This window comes from Catharus ustulatus, chromosome 11, assembly GCF_009819885.2.
Source record: "Catharus ustulatus isolate bCatUst1 chromosome 11, bCatUst1.pri.v2, whole genome shotgun sequence".
Lineage (NCBI taxonomy): Eukaryota > Metazoa > Chordata > Aves > Passeriformes > Turdidae > Catharus > Catharus ustulatus.
Window position 1 is genome coordinate 7913799 of NC_046231.1, and position 16968 is coordinate 7930766.

The window sequence follows — 16968 nt, forward strand, 5'->3', positions numbered from 1 at the left end:
AAAAACCTGTACGTAATCAACTTCCTGAAGCCTTACCATATTTATTCTTGCTTCTCAGAAACTATGCAGTCTCCAAGCAAGTCAGAGCTGCAGTACATAGAATTTTACTCTTTCATCATTCAGCTGTCACTGGCTTTATTTTAGTTTCACAGACCAAGAACAAATACAATTTACAATTATAATCTACAGTGATTTGCCAGTGTTTCATCCATGGATCATCTCTAACACAGAAGAAAGAGCTCTTGAGACCCATCATGTCGATGCCTATTATGTACAAAGCAGATACTTTCCAGCTCAGTTACTGAATATGTTCCAAGAAATCTGTCTTGGCACACCAGTTACCAGGGCTTTTGGAAGAGGCTGAAATGTCCAGTCTACACAGGGAAAAATGGTTTGTTTCTGGTTAGTGGGAAGAGAAAGTCAGATTTCTTGCTTTGCCAAATCCCCTAGCAAAGACCTCCCTAAGGTGTGTTCAAGGCCACCTGTTTCCATCACAGCTTTCTCAAAGAAAGTTATCAGGGGAAGAAAAGTACCATGAGGATATGTGGCAAAGAGATGACAGAAGAGACCTGGGAAATACAAAGAGAAGAAATACAGAAATAGAACTCAAACAGTGTTTCAGGAGAACCTACACCAATGAAGGAGGAAAAATGGCCTTGCACATTTGAGAGGGACAAATGTGATTTTTCAGAAGTATTAAAAAAGACACCAATCTAAATGCAGAAATGAACTAACAGTTTTCTCACATTCAACATCATTAACTTGAGTCCTGTGACAGTAACCAATTCCATGTGCAGGAGCAGGGATAGAAACCAGTAGGAAAGCAGGTCAGAACACCAAAGAGACTGCACTGGCAGCTCCCTCTCTCCCTTCCCAACACAGCACATCTCATTCCAGCAAAAGGAGCAAACACCAGCCTGAGTATATCCTTAAGTCAAAACTTCCTTTTTGTCACTTTAACAGCTTACCATGCAAACATACTCTCTATTCTTAAAATTGTCTCATCTGTCCTTACTACTGGTGTCTGTGACAGGCTACAGTTCTGGGAAGCACAAGTTCAGTGGCGCAGAGAAGTCTTGTATTTGCAATTTCTCATTTACTGGAATAAATACAAATGTGTTTTAGTAGCTTAAGCACATTTCCACACCATTTCTCTCATCCAGTGTTAATAAGGATGCAAATTATTCCTTAGGAGTTAAGAAGCAAAAACCACTTTCCATGCTTCCTGCTTTCACTTACACAGTTTGCATTTGATCAGTGCCTTGTGGCTTAACTTGAAGCTATCACGGCTCCTTCTGTTAATCAGTAACTAATAATCAGCCAGTATTTGATAATCCAGCTTTATTAACAAACACCTTGGCTTCCACCCAGAGATCAGTTCTGTAGCAGAACCTCATTAGGCAATTCTCATTACTCAATGTGATATTGAAAACCACCGCTGATACTGAAGAAAATGACATTTAGTTGCATTCCTCCTCCTAGAATAGAGCAAATGAAAGGTGACTAAACCCCATTGGGACAGATTCTATGAATGTAATTATCTCCTACACCTCCTCCCTTAGGATTTTACACAGCTTGAGGCTTTGGGTTTTTTTCTTGGTAACATAAAGCCCCCACATAGTCACTCAAGGAAGAGTTTTGGCTGAAACTGCACTATACCACTTTAAGGAAGGCTGCTTTGTTGAATGCCTCCCCAGAACTACTGCTATCAAAACTGCTCATTTCTGCACACTCAGGTAGACTTTGTTTTAGTATTTACAGTCAGCAATCCAAACACAATACCAGTAAGAACTATGCTTTTAAAAGTCAGACAAAAAAAAGCTATGGGGAGTAAAAGGAACTACCACATCCTTGTGTTTTGGAAACACCAGTCACAGGATGCCAACTGCAGATCTACATTTCTGATGTCTCCTTCTCTCCCTCTGCAGTAAATAATGGATCAAGAAAGAGTATAAGATAAGAACTTACCAGCTGGACAAGGCAGATACTCAGCAAATAGTTGTTACAAAACAAGTGCTTGGCTCTCAAACTTCAGGAGTCTGACTCCCAAAGCATATGATTTTTAAATGACAACTCTATGGAGCAAGAAATTATTTTCTAGAGATAATTTGTGAAAAACATGAAGTTATCTAACAAAATAATCCTCCCAAATCAAACCACTTTAATTTTCTTCCTACCAGAATTATATCACACCGATTAAAAAATGTAAAACTGAAGTCATACTTAGGATGAATACCAGATTTGTAAGAGGATTAAAACCAACACACCCTGAATATCACAAATGTACTTAATTCTCAGTTCAATAAAATACTGGAATATCAATTTATTAAAAAGTTATGTGAACTGTACATACATAAACTGCAATATAGCTGAAAAATCTGAAATATATAATTTTAAAGGAAAATCATTTATTTCTGAAAATATTTAAAATATTGCATTTCTGGCAGCAAATTCAAAAGAAGTGCTCTGGAATGGGTGCAGTCTCTCTGTGTATTTGTCTTCAAGGCGTGAAACAGGTCTGCTTTCTGATTTTTCACAGCACAATCTTGTGACCACTTTCTTTCTGACTTGTAGAGACAGAATTCAATTTCCATAACAGGAGCAGGAATTTAACAGGAAATGCTATGGTCCTTGTTGGTGCAAACAACACACTTTCCGAGAGTCCATGGCACCTTGGAAATCTGCTAGCCATCCTGCACAAAACTGCATCAGATTGTGCTCACAAGTTACAGAATAAGTCTTTGATTGATAATTTTTCTGTTTATTTCCGCCAAGGCCACTGAAAATACGAAGGCCTTTTCATCTGAAAGGTTAGCATACATGTCAACTTCTTTTTCTTGTTTCTCTGTAGAAGAAAAAAAAAGTCACTATTAGATTTTTCCATTATTTGGAGTTAATGCAAGTTACACAGAAATTAATAAATTATGTGAAGTAGTAGAACTGAAGTTAGACAATCAACTCCTATGCACAGAGGGAGTGAGAAAAAGGAGGAAGTAATAGAGGCACACAAAGGTGCTGGAAGAGCCACAGAATGAGTCAGTCAAAAGCATGACTGAATTTCTTTAACAAAGGAAGAATGAGTCGTTAACATAAAGATAAACAAGTATTCAAGTGTTCCTTCAGGTCTTTTTGGTTTTAGTGGTTTGGGGTTTTTTTTCTTTTACATAATCACCTCCCATCCAAGAAAACAAAGTTATTTTACAATATCCTAATTAAACACAAGATTTGCCCCCTAATTTTACAACTACATGAAAGAAACTCATTAGTTTAATGACAGTGTCAAAGGCCAAAGAGCAGATACTTGAATGAAGTCAGGCTCCAAATTTATCATCATGCACATTTCTGGACTTTCTACACTGCAAATTTCCATCTTATCCCAGCTGTAGAACAAACCTAACACCTCACTGAGCAAGTAAAAGCCCATGAGTTCCCTGTGCTGATGTTGGTTTGTTTCAATGCCACAGACACACAACAGGAAGCCATCAAAAAGTTTTCATACTGCAGTGCTCAAATAAACTAAGCTACACTACAAAAATTCATAAAATCATACAATTTGAGAAATATCACTTTCATAAATACCACCTCCTCCAAATCATGACTAGTTCCATCCCAGTTTAGCTAGCCACAGGGAGCTGACACTAATTGTTAAGAAAATAAAGCCAACCAAGAAACAGTTGCCAGCAGAAGACCAGGCTTGTAGACAGAAGGAAAAGAGAAATAAATTCAGACCTTTCAGCTGTGGAACTCCACCTCTAATCCAGGTTCCACAGTGGCCTGGACTCATTCACAATCACAACACAAAGCTCACCTGAGAGACCCCTCTGTCTCACTAACATACAGTCACACAGGTCCACACTCTGGCTCCACCAAGACACCTCAACTAGCATGGGAATGCCAAAGAAAAGGCAGCACAGGAAAAGCACCATCAGGAAAAAAAGCCAGCATCTCCTATCTTCACCTACCCACACAGTTACCCTTCAACAGGTTCACATTCATAACAATGGTTTTAGATTTGGCTTCAGATTAGTGTCACAGCTATGGAGAGAGCTCCAGCAAACTGCCTTGTGTGTGAAATCAAGTGATTGTGTTCAACAGCTATGTGGAAGAAGCTCCAAAATCCTTTACCACTGTGTTCTGATGTAATACTGATAGAGAAACAGCAGAAAACAGATTTTTGCTGACTTCCTGGCTATGCAAGGCAATATCCTCTAGTGTATTGAGTCTGAAATGAGTTTGAATGCGAGTTTCATTGCCAGTCCTACCCTGCAGTTTAAGACAAATCAGCTTCTGTATGTACACTCTGGGTTGCTCCACTTCCTCCCTCTCACTATTTAAAAATTAACAATGCTGGGAGTTGTTCTGAGCACAGACACTACACACACTGGTTATTCCACATTAACTTTTCTATTTTCACATCTAAGCCCCACCGCTTGTTTCATACTTCCTGATCCAAACGAATCCAGCCACAACTTTAACATATCAGCACCCAGCAAAATTAAAAATACTCCCTCTGCACCACACCCTGGTGCAGTTAACAGACTGTGAACTTCTTAGTTTCCCTTCCTCCCATATCAGCCTTATTCTGAGACTTCAGCTTACTGAAATCTTGGTATCAAAGAGGGATTAACACAGATGTGCAAGCTTCATGCACTCTCAAGACAATTGTAATTCTCATCAGTAACAAGTGAAGAGCTCACACCTGCATGACATTTTATCATGCACTACTCCTAGGACACCACAGCTTTCACACACACCCTGAAAACCTTCCACTTCAGTCTTCAGAGTAGTTTTGACTCATTTCTCTATTATGAGCAAAAGAAAAATAGTACTGTGTTTCTACAAGACAGTAAGACATTAAAAACCTAGGGGGTTTGCTTAACAGCTAAGAAGCTATTTGGGCAAAACTAGTTTTTCTAGTCTCTTGCAACTCCAGATCTCCTGCAACCCCCTTATACTGCAGCCCTTAAAACAGTGATTATGTATAAATCACATATATGATTCCTTCACACATTTTGTATGGAATCATTTTTCAAGATAGCAAGTTACTTCAAATATGCACACTGGGCAAGCAAATGCAGCTTCATAATGCAGCTGGACAACACTGGAAAAAGAAACCTTGCATCAAGAAAATGCATTCAGGTTAAGTTTTATCAGGATACTGAAATGTATGTGTATCAGTTTATGAAGATTTAGCTTGCTAAGTAAGAAGTTCTGCTTTAGCAAGTCTACTGCTCTTACTTGCCTGCTGGTAACCTCTTTCAGAATAACCAATACCACTTCCTCCAGTATATAAGGGTTTTTGTTTGCTTTACAAACAAACACAGCTAGGGTTATTACCCAGATAACAAGGCAACCTGGGAACCAGTCTAGCTGTGTGTCACAGTCCCACACAGTAAAACACAGAACACACCTCCACAACAAAATCAGAGTCAAATTATTATGGAGTGTTTGTACGTTCAAAATACATTGTAGTACATCTGACAAAGAAATTAAGTGAAAATTTTGACAAGCCCAGGTTGCAGGGAGAAGTTCCTGTTTTCCAGGGTCATCACATGGCTCTGAAACATGTGATAGGATAATTTTCTGGGTCCCAGTACTGTCATATCCCCTCCATCTACATCTGCTTCCTCTTTCCTCCCCCTCCACTCCTTCTTGCTAAATCTGCAGGGAAAATAGCTTGTTTTGAAAAGCCTTTATGCTTATTCTGTTCTTCTTAATTGCTGCAGCTCTTTGCATTAATGTAAGCCAGTCACAAAGGACACAAAAGAACCAGTCAAAGGCACAGACATAACTGGGAACGAGCACACTGTGCACAGAATTGCATGGCAAGCAAGGAAGCAAAGCTACAGATGCTACAAAAGCTACCCTCAGCAGGGTCTTTAGGAAGGAAATTTTCACAGATGGATCTCTTCTTCCATGTTAATACAACTGAGGTGTTTTCTGTCTGCCTTTTTTCCATCTACAAATAGATTAGGAGCCAAATAGCAGTGGCTTCTTTTCAAGTCTTTGGGGCAAAAGCACAGCCTCTAGTGGCAAGTAACACATACCCAAGATATCCTGGAGTCATACAATAGGCAAGGAAATAAGATACTGACAGCTTGTACTCCAGAGCTGACTTTCAAAACACACAGACTGCTACAAGGACTAGCAACCACCCTAACTGTAGTAGAATTACAGTTGCTTAATACACACAAACTACACTATCAAGCAGCAGATCTGACAAAGGAATATTATTTCTAAAGTTCCTGCTAATTACTCCACACATAGTAGTTTCAATTCTGTAAGCAGCTTGAAAAGGGAGAGGTCAATGTTAACTTGATTTGGTAATTACTCACAAAAGGATGAGTTCCCTGCTGAATCTATTTTTATAGCCATGACAGACTTATATATCTTTTTTTTTTAACCTGCCTGACAATCAACACAGTAGTCTACACACACTAGTCCGACATAACCAGAAGTAAGAAAATATTCTAAGTCTTCTTACTCCTGAACAATAAGATGAGCTGCACTGGGGCAAAGACAATGACAAATGGGTGTGAGCCAAATCCCTGCACAAGAGGTTGAGGAAGAAAGCCATCACAAGATCAAGAGAAAGGGATGGTAAAAACAGCACAAGATGAAGGCAATCTTATCAAGTAAGATTAAACTTTAAGAAAATAGCAAGAAAAGGCACACCACACACACTCTTATGCAAAGATCCCACTATATCCAGATTTCTTGTTTTCTGCCTCAAAGCAGTGCAGTATTGTCAAACTTTGGAGCTTGCAGCAAGAGGTTAGAAACATTCAGCCTAGTTTTGCATAGGAAAACACATTCTCTAAATATGCCTCCTGCTGTCAAATTCTTGCTCTTTGGAAACTATGAAACACGCCTTGAGAAAATGAATCTTTTCCTTGGCTGCTTAGGCTGCTTTTCTCTTTGTCAGGGGACAGAAAAGAAGATTCACTTTTATAGGGTAACCCAACCAGCTCGCTGGAATTTTAAAACCAAGGCTGTTTGTGAACTGGACTGGCAGCTAAATGCCTAGAAAGGATCCTAAAGGTACCAAAATCCATCTTGGGTCAGTAACAAATAGGGAAGCTACACACATCAACAAGTGATATGCAGTAGTAAAGAGATTAGATACTACAAAGTGCATTTCTATTACAGTAAAACAATTGCCATCTGGAAAATATACAGAAATGCAATTCCATCTCTTCTTCCCACACTGAAAGCACTAAAAAAACCACCAACAAATCCAAATTTATACTTGGTTTTTATATGAAAGAAACATTAAGAAACAGATTTACATTAAACAGTAGAGATATCAAAATTGGTTTTGAGAAGTCTGAAATTAAAGGAATTTTCAACATGGATTAACACCCTTATTTTAAGGTGGAAAGGAAGAAATAATTGCATTATGCTAATGAGTTATGCTACATGATATATTTCAAGACTTCAGGAGTTTTAGGAACAGTATCTGCTGAATATTTGTATGAAGTCTCATTATTCCCTTTTTATCTGCCTTCCAACCTTTTGAAGCTCATGCTAAGTTTTGGACTCATAATTCAGGTTTAAAATTACTATCTCCAAAAACACAGCTAGCAAATTGTCTGGGGTTACAATACAGAGTGTGATAAAAGGTATCTATTCTATCACCATCTGTTGAGGGTGGGGGCAGTGATCCTTATCTCCAAGGGAGACATTCTGCTAATGGGCCATCCATTGAAACCAGGCGGGGCATTGTTCTTTATCTTTTCACAACCCATCCTTCCTCCAGCAAGTCATTTTCTGCTCATGGCCATTGAGTCCCACTGTGGGACTGATAAAATTACTGCATCCCACTGGAAGTTGCTCCAGCCAGGGGGAAGAGCCCAACATTTCTTACCAAGATAAAAACAGAGGTTTTGGGACACTAAGGGAGCCCCTTTCTCCACTGGACTCCAGAGGAAAACCGGATTTCTCCACATCACCACTGGAGCTCCAGAGGGAAACTGCACCTTGTACAGGAGCACTGCTCCAACTGAGCCACATCTGTCACTGCAGGAGGATGCAGCCACCATGGAATGGGACTGCTGCCAACACCCTGCCTGACGGGTGTCAGGTTGTACTCTGACTTTGTCAGGGTTTGGAGTTTGTTTCTTTGTAGTACTGTATTTCTATTTTAATTTCCCTAGTAAAGAACTGTTATTCCTAATTCCCATATCTTTGCCTGAGAACCCCTTGATTTCAAAATTATAATAATTTGGAGGGAGGGGGTTTACATTCTCCATTTCAAAGAGAAGCTCCTGCCTTTCTCAGCAGACACCTGTCCTCCAAACTAGGACACAAATGCAGTGTCAATAGGCTCTTAAAACAAGAGGAGACCTAAGTGACAGTTACACTCTTGAGGGGTTCTAGAATTACTCTAGCTATGTAACAGCCTCTTAACTGTATAATGATTAAAAACAGCAGGCCACTAAGGAACCTTAACAGGCAAGGAAGAATTTTTTCCTCCAGAAATACAGGATGAAAATTCAGGTCACAGTAGCGATTCAAGATGCCCTTTTTACTTTGGCCCTCCAAAAGGTTTCAAGAAACTTTTTAAGTAATCCAGTCATCCTAATCCCCTCTCTGACAACAGATATTATATGGTTTGTCTTTGTGATACTGGCAGCAGCACCTCAAAAACAAAAAAAACAGAAAAAAAAAACCAACCTACTTAACACTTCAGTCCAATGGCTTTCAACCTACATGTGGAAACTTGATACAGTGGCTAAAAATACAGATTTAGATCTTTGTAGTTAGTTTCATCAGACACTGAAACATAAAACCAGAGGTCTCTACACATGCAAATCAGTCTCTTCCCCACATTAAGGTATCAGGTACTGGATGAACTAGTCTAGTTGAATGGCTTGAATGATATAAAGGTTTAGTGATTAAAAAAAGATACAAATAGAAAATCTAACAAACAGATTTCTCCAGCTCTCATACCTCTTTCTTCCTCGTGCTTTTTCGCTGAGGCACTCTTAGGTCTTCCTCTTCCTCGTCTGCTATGATCTGAATGGCTGTTAGACCTGGATCTTTTTCGGTTTTCTAAGTCTTTATTTACTGCAGAGTTTATCTTCTCTCGCTTAACTCTCTCTGTCCGCCTCCTTTTGGCCTCACTCTTGTTTTCTGTGCAAATGAACAGAAATGGCATGATCCAGGGTTGTTCTCACCTTTGTTCTTAAGTTACTCTTAATGCTTACACCCCTCCCCAATCAACCTTTTTCTTTAAAGTGGTCAGATGCCTATACCTTCACAGAACAAATGCATCTGCACGCTATCCATGCAGAAATTAAGGTGCCAGATCCAGAAGGACGCTTCACTTCTTCATTCCAAGGATCAACCCTTTAATTATTTCAAACACAAGATGTCTGCTGGTACAGAAGAAGCTGTTTCCCAATAAGATGGGAACACAAACTGCACACACCACAGCCTTTAAGATACCCTATTGTATCTGTTCCACTAGCAAAAGTTTATCATACAGCAAACACCACAGCACTTGGGCGTGTTATGACACTAACAATGAGATCATTGCTGCTGCTCAGACAAATCAAATGCTGTCAATAAACAGCACACAACACAGTGAACGTGTCCCACCACATCCAGCTTGTGACAAGGCCTCCTCATGCTCACTGCTGAGCAGGAGTGTGGCCTTCCTAAACACCAAAGCCATTAAAAGAAAGGAGAATTTACAAGTTTTATCTGGAAGCTAAGTATGAATTAATGAGCTTGGGTACCAAATATAGTACAGTCATCACAGCACACTCATGGATTAGCTGCACATTTCTAAGGCTGAAGCACCACTCTACAGTAGCTGTACTACTGAAATTACTGAACACTTTCTAGGAGAAGTTACCTTACCTTAGGAGCACAATACAGACACAGTCCCCTACTGTATCTCTCTGGGGAACTGATTTCCTTTGGCTGCAGCTATCCCATTAATCTTGTACAGACAGGGAGTACAAGCTGGACAGCAGGGTGCAGTCACTAATGCTCATACAGAACCTGTATTTCAGTGTCACAGCCAGGGTGAGGTAGCAGGGGAACCTCTGCAGACCCTGTCTAACCCCTGCTCACACAGGGCTACCAAGAGCCAGCTGCCCAGGACCATGTCCAGAGGGTTTTTGAGTACCTCCAAGGATGGAGACTCAACCTCCTGGACAGCCTTTGCCAGTGCTTGGTCACACTCAGAAGAAAGCACTTTCCAGAGCTGCTTTCCAGCAGGATGACCTTCAGCATACATTCATTTTGCCTCCCCTGGTGCATTTCCTCTGTTCAATGCTGGATTATACAACCAGATTAAGGCCTTCAGCTTCATTTGATAACTGCTTTATCAAAAAAAGCAGGAAGAGGAAAGAAAATTGACCAACACTTATTATCTACCACAGACATCTCTTAACCTCCTCCACCTTGAAAGTTCAGTTCATAAATGCATAATGTCACCTAATTCCTACCAGTGGTAATCTACAGCTATCCTTCAAAACATTGATACAAAACATCAAATAGCTGACTTCCATTTTGTAGCTCTGGTAGATGACTTTTTAAAGTACATATTATAGATCAGATATTTGTTGAATTTGGGTCAGGGGTTTTTGGGTTTTTTAAATATATCTATATTCCCTGTCAGGTTCTTTTTCTGACCAATTCCTACTACTGGAGGAAGTGATATAAATGAACACAAGGAGAATGCTATTCATGCCAGAAAGCACATTCAACTGACCTCTTACTGTGTCCATCAACAAAAGACGCACAAGTTAGGCACAAAAAAAGCACTATATAATTTAATCATGGAGAGAGAAGCAAGATACACCCAGTTTTAGATTAAACATTATGATCAATTTTTTATTTTCAGAAAACTCAGCTCAATCAGCATGTGCTCTGAAATCAGATCCTTTTTGGACCTCTACACATTTAGCTTCAAAACAGGCTTAACACAAAGCATTCTGTAAGGGGTTATTTTGCATAGTGATCAATGTGTGCAGCTACAACATACACAGAATAAATGCCAACATCACGAGTACAAAGGAAGACTGAAAACACCAGTTTTCCTCCTCTCAAAATTCAAGAAAAATTAACATATTCGAAGTCTACCATGCACAAGTTCAAGGGAAAGTGAACTGACAACAGTTAATTTACACAGAGAAGTAAAACACTATCTTTTGTCTCCAGGAAGTAAGTGAATTGCTGCTCCCTTCACCCCCCCCTGCCCCCCATCAGTATTACCTGTGATGGGTGGTGATCTCTCACCACGTTTAGCGTGCAAGAGTTTTCGACTGATAAATATGTAGCCACAGGGACATGATTTACATGCAACAGGAACCTGGGAAAACAAAACACAAAATTTTCAGATAATTTCAAATTATGACAAAGCTCCTGTCCCATGAAGAAAAAACACACTTAGTAACTCGCATTTTGTCCTCAGAGATAACTCTTCAAACTCAGTCTGTACTGCAAACTACGTCCTGTTACTGACTTTAAATAATAAAACCAGATTCTGCTGTAAATCACTCGCCAAGCCTTTTCTTTATGCAGTTTTTAAAAATCAAGCTTGAAATGTACAGCTGTTGTGATTGCTTTGCACTACTTTTCTCCAGACTGACAGGAAGGGGGTGGGGGAAAGTAGAGAGCATTAAAGGAAGGCTGAATTAAAACAGAATTACAATTTCTCTTCAGAGCTCTCAAATATCAGCAGTCAAATCAGTCAGACATTTCCAGTTTTGCTTCCTCTACTTGTAAAAAAAATAATTATGAGTTAAAACCATCAGTAGGTTGTGAATGCACTCACTTTCAGCAGCATTTGAAAGCAGCTCCTTTAGAGAGGAGCAGCTTCAGAGGCACAATAGAGCCTGAAGCAAAACAGATGCATTTGTAGCACACTCTGCTCCAGCGCTGCACACAGGGCCGGGTGGGTACAGAAGGACCTCGTTAATTCAAAATGCAAATAACCCAGCCCAGGCAGGCAAGAACTGACTGAAGGCCCAGGAGTTTGAGAGAATACAGTGCTTCTGATCAGCTAAGCAGACAACAGCAGCATGCTTCCCCAGAAAATAATGTAAAAACAAGAAATGCCACATTTAATATGAAAAATAACAAAAATCCACTCTCAGCAATTTTTAAAAAGCAACACTGATAAATAAAAAAACTCATTACAGTAGTGGTGCCAAGATCTGTTGAGATCTTTTGGAGTAGTAAGGAATCCACCATGTTGCTTTGATTAGGTTTAAGACTGAAAACACAAATCAAAGCAAGTTTAGGCAGAGATCTGGAAGAGATTAAACAACACACATTAAAGTGGAGTCATGCTGAAGCATGATAGTGGGGGAAAAAAGCAGGAGGCAATTTCTCAAATGTAATTCTTTAAGACAGGTCACTACAAGTTTGCCAATGTCCACTGTAACAAACAGGAGCACAGAACCACATCTGCCTCCTCAATTTAACCAGACATGGAGTTCCAAAGTTCTACTGACTCAAAAAACCCTGCCAAATTAGAACGTGAGTTTGTAAACGGAAACATAACTGCTACTCAGAATAAACAAATCATTTTGCTTTCTGGAGCACACCTGAACTCCTGCACTTCACCCTACTAAAAGCTTACAGATAGACTTTTGGATACACGGTTTGCAGAACTAGAGATTTTAACTCCCTTTATGGAGACACTGCCATAACAAAAATGACTCCAAGAGAGGTTTATTGGACTTTAAAGGTCAGAATTTAGCAGACTTGTGCGCACGTTTGTCTCCTTGCTCATATGCCAGTGCAACAGTACCAAAGCCCCATTATCTCGCAGATAATTTGTGTGTTCTTAAGGTGATACAGAATTCCTGCTAAATCCATTTCTGAACACTTGGGTCTCTCCAATAATTACCTTTCCAGGCGTGGCCTAAAAAAACACCCAACTTTGGCAAAGCCACCCAAAGGGACTGGAACAGAGTCAGTATTTTTCAAGGAACTCGAGTGTGTTTAACAGAACAATACAGTTCTCGTGTTACAGGTTTAGCACGCAGGGGCGTGGGGCTGTTTAGCATTTGAGGGTGGGGGGCCTGGGGGAAGGGGTTTATCACCGAAACCCATCAGTTATCCTTTGAAGACCCACACTGATAACATCCTGCAACATAATTAAAGCAACAGAGGCCTAAACACTATTTCACACAGTTTAAAATTTTCCTAACAGAAAGGAAAATTTCTCATACAAGACATTTTACCTGATGCTAAATTAAGAAGTGATAATTATTTCCTCAGATTGACTGCAAGTACTTCAGGCTCCCTAGTTTAACGGAGCTGTGCTTTGATTGTGAAAATATTGAAATAGGATATATTATCTAAATTACAACAGAAAAATGTTTGGAAGTCTAAGAAGCACCAGTATTTCGTTCCAAAAATTCTGGCTGTCTAAATATTTCCATGCATGTCACTTCTACTGAAAAAATCAGAAACAAATGCTAAGCCCTTGCTTATGGAAGAATTTAAGAAACACCAGTGCAGGACACAGTCAATTAAGAATTATATAAGAGTTTTCTCAAAATCTGAAATGTAGGCCTTAGTTCCTTGCTCCCTCTCAAATATTTGGCAGTGGAAAACAAGGTCCTATAAGCAATGTGTGCCAGGGTAGGACATATAAGCACATAAAACCCATGTAAGCCACAGAAGAGTTGCTAACAGAAAAATCTACATTGACAAAAACCAAACTCCATTATATGCATACAAGTGCAGAACAAAGTGACAGTTTTCCCATCCGCTTAAAAAGCCTACAATGTTTGTTTACTTATTGTTGGTAGTTTGACATTAATTACATTTATTTTAAAAATCCAAAATAAACAAAAACATCAGCACTCTCTTGTATGACTTCTCTCCCTCGTTTTCGTTTCTCCTTTCACCAACGGAATAACCAGAACTTGGCACACGATTTCTTTCTCAGAAATAGTATTTCAGTGACGTGCTCAACGTGCATTTGCAGCGCTTGATCTGTTGGTTAAAACATGAAAGGACGCCCACACACAGCTCAGCATTCCCGACTGTGCCAGGATGAGTAGGAATACTGTAAAAACTATGCAAGTCAGAACAAAAATGCGATTTTTTTTTTTTAAGCTATGCAAGTAGAGAAAAATTATATGAGGTTGGTTTTTTTCCTAAGCACGGCTAAAGCAGTGCCTAGGGGTGACTTCCCGGGTCACACACCGCGCCGCTGTCCCCGAGCCTGCGGCAGGCGCTGCCCTCGGCCGAGCCCCACGGGCCATTGTTCGGAGCTCCGCCGGAACCAGCTCCCTGCTCTCACACCGGCCCCAGTAAATGGAGAGAAAGCAGCTCTGACACGGCAGCGGTGCAGAGCAGCCGTGTGTGAGTGTGTGAGTGTGTGAGCGTGAGCAGCTCCATTTTGTGCACAGCAGGAACCCGCGGAGGGGCACGAGCAGCGCCCCACGGGCACGAGCAGCCCCCCACGGGCACGAGCAGCCCCCCACGGGCACGAGCAGCGCCCCACGGGCACGAGCAGCGCCCCACGGGCACGAGCAGCGCCCCACGGGCACGAGCAGCCCCCCACGGGCACGAGCAGCGCAGAGCCCTCGCTGCCGAACCACCCCTGAGACAAGCACCTCTGAGCGCCCTCACACCCGGCGCCGGGCACGTTAGCCACCCGAAGGGCAACCGCATTATATAAATCACCCGCTTCATTGTGTTTTTAGCAGATCACACGGCTACCAAACAACACCAGCTCATAAACAAGAGGCTCTGCAGCCGCGCAGAAACCCCTCAGCACAATGCAACTGCTCTGCCACCCTGCCACAGGGACGCGGTGCTCGACCCGCATTCCACGCACACGCTGCAAAGGAACAACAACGCTTTGGTTCCCACAAACAGCGGCTCGCACCGCACGGAGCCCGCTCCGCCCTCCGCAGCACAGCGCTCCGCCGGCAGCCGCTCACCTGCTGGTCGCACTCGGGGCAGGACTTGGTGGCCATCTTCACTTTCTTGGCCCGACTGGAGGACATGCTCGCTGCTGCCGTGGCTGGGCTGACACGGCCGCGGCCGGAGCGCCCGCCCCGGGAGGAGCCGGCGGGAGGAGCGGGAGGAAGGAGGTGGAGTGAGGAGCCGGCGGGAGGAGCGGGAGGAAGGAGGTGGAGTGAGGAGCCGGCGGGAGGAGCGGGAGAGGAGGAGAGAGGCGGGAGGAGCGGGAAAGGCCCCGCGCGCCCCCGACAGAGAACAAGCTCCGCCCACGCGCGCGCGCGAGCGGCCGGCCCCGCCCGCGCCGCCGGATTGGCTGCGCGCGGGCGGCGCTCGGAGCCCCCTGGCGGCCGCGCTGGGAACGGCTGGGGGAGCGGGAATGGTGAGGGGAGCGGGAATGGTGAGGGGAGCGGGAATGGTGAGGGGACTGAGAATGAGGGAACTGGCAATGGTGAGGGAACTGGCAATGGTGAGGGGATGGGAATGGTGAGGAGACTGGCAATGGTGAGGGGAGCGGGAATAAGGGAGCCTGACTGAGATGTCCGTGCCGCCAGTAAGCACCGAACACCCAACACCGCTCTCCCGTCTCCATCCCTGCCCAGAGAAGCCAGGACCGCAGCAGACGCGGATGTTCATTGCTGGCAGCACCGGGGCCTCTGGCAGCCTGGTGTCCGGGAGCAGGGAGTCTGACCAGGCCTCTCACCGGGGTTGCCCTCACAAACGGGATGTTCTCGAGTACAGTGTCCTCAGACAGCTGCGTGCTCCTGCCAGACCACTGTCAGGACCAGGACCAGACAACAGGAACAGCTATCAGCAGGGCCTGAATTTCTGACACATAAACTGCATTTGTGTCCTAGCGCGTATCCTCCAGATTGTCATGCCAGCCCTCTCCATCCTTACAACCAATACAGTACGATGAATTAAGAATCAAGCATCGTTTGCAATGTCCTCTCCTGTGCCAGTACAACCTGTTGAATTGTTTTCTTCCTCTTCCACGAGTCTCTGCCTCGAGCCTGGTTGCCACACAGGGCATGAGAACGTCCTGCTCTGTCCTTGCGAGCACTGGGCTCCCCATGTGTGTTGTGGTTTCTGGCTGTGTACACAGCCACTAGACTGGCTCATTTGCCCTTTTCCTTTCCTCCTCTGCATTTAAGTTATGACTCAGAGCGTGGATTTGTCTCCCTGTTCTCCCTGAATGTTTTTTCCACCCTAAACCAGTCCATTGGTGCAGGTGTTTCTCCAGAGATACACAAAGACAAGACAGGTTTATTTTCCATATAAACTGTGACTGCTGCCAAAATGCAAACGTGTTCTATGTAGGCACAACATCCAGATTTCATTCCTGAATCCAGAACAAATCCACGCAGCCAGGACCCTGAGCTTGCATTTGGATTTTTAATATTTTTTCCTTAATTTATAAGGTCCAGACATAGCAAAACAGAAAGGTATTTGAGGAGGATTTATAACAGCAGGGGGCTCTGCTGAGTATAGTGCCTGGTAAATTAATGAATATACAAGACAATACCCTGCTTTTCTTTATAGAGCAAATAGTCAGGGACAGCCGTTCAACTACTCCATAAAAACAATTTTTTCCCTTACTGAATGAAAACAATATAGTTCCTAGCTAGAAAACTGATTTACCAGATGTGCATTTTTCATGTTATTCTAATTTTTAACACATTAGTTTTGAGTTCTGGAAGTCCAAGACTATTTCTTTTACATCATTTCAGAGGTTTAATCCAGCACTGAGATAAAAACAACAAATACCATTTTAAGGATACAGATATTTTCTCTCTTAATAGTCAAGGCACTTTGCAGGATGAGGCCTTATTTAAAATGTGTTTTACACCAACTCAAAATAGAAAATAAGAAAACTGTGCAATTTTTCTGTCTTATGAAAAGCTACACATGACTTTGTAAGTGCCTCTATGGGTTCTTTTCTTTGCTGCTGTCGCCACAGACTCCAGCTGAGCTGAATGGCCTGAGATGTTTCCACTACCTGCACAGTATTTTGGTGTGCAACTG

The 16968-nt window shown here is 42.3% G+C and overlaps 1 protein-coding gene across 1 annotated transcript; it reads right to left on the reverse strand.

Annotated features, from left to right (window-relative positions):
- Positions 1-2308: 2308 nt before the first annotated feature.
- On the reverse strand, positions 2309-15068 carry C11H16orf87 (chromosome 11 C16orf87 homolog). Its single transcript, XM_033070006.2, has 4 exons — positions 14925-15068; positions 11230-11326; positions 8953-9135; positions 2309-2845 (listed from the first exon to the last, which is right to left on the reverse strand). Exons 1-4 carry the CDS (start codon positions 14988-14990, stop codon positions 2727-2729), a joined length of 465 nt encoding a protein of 154 aa, XP_032925897.1. The 5' UTR covers positions 14991-15068; the 3' UTR covers positions 2309-2726.
- Positions 15069-16968: the final 1900 nt, after the last annotated feature.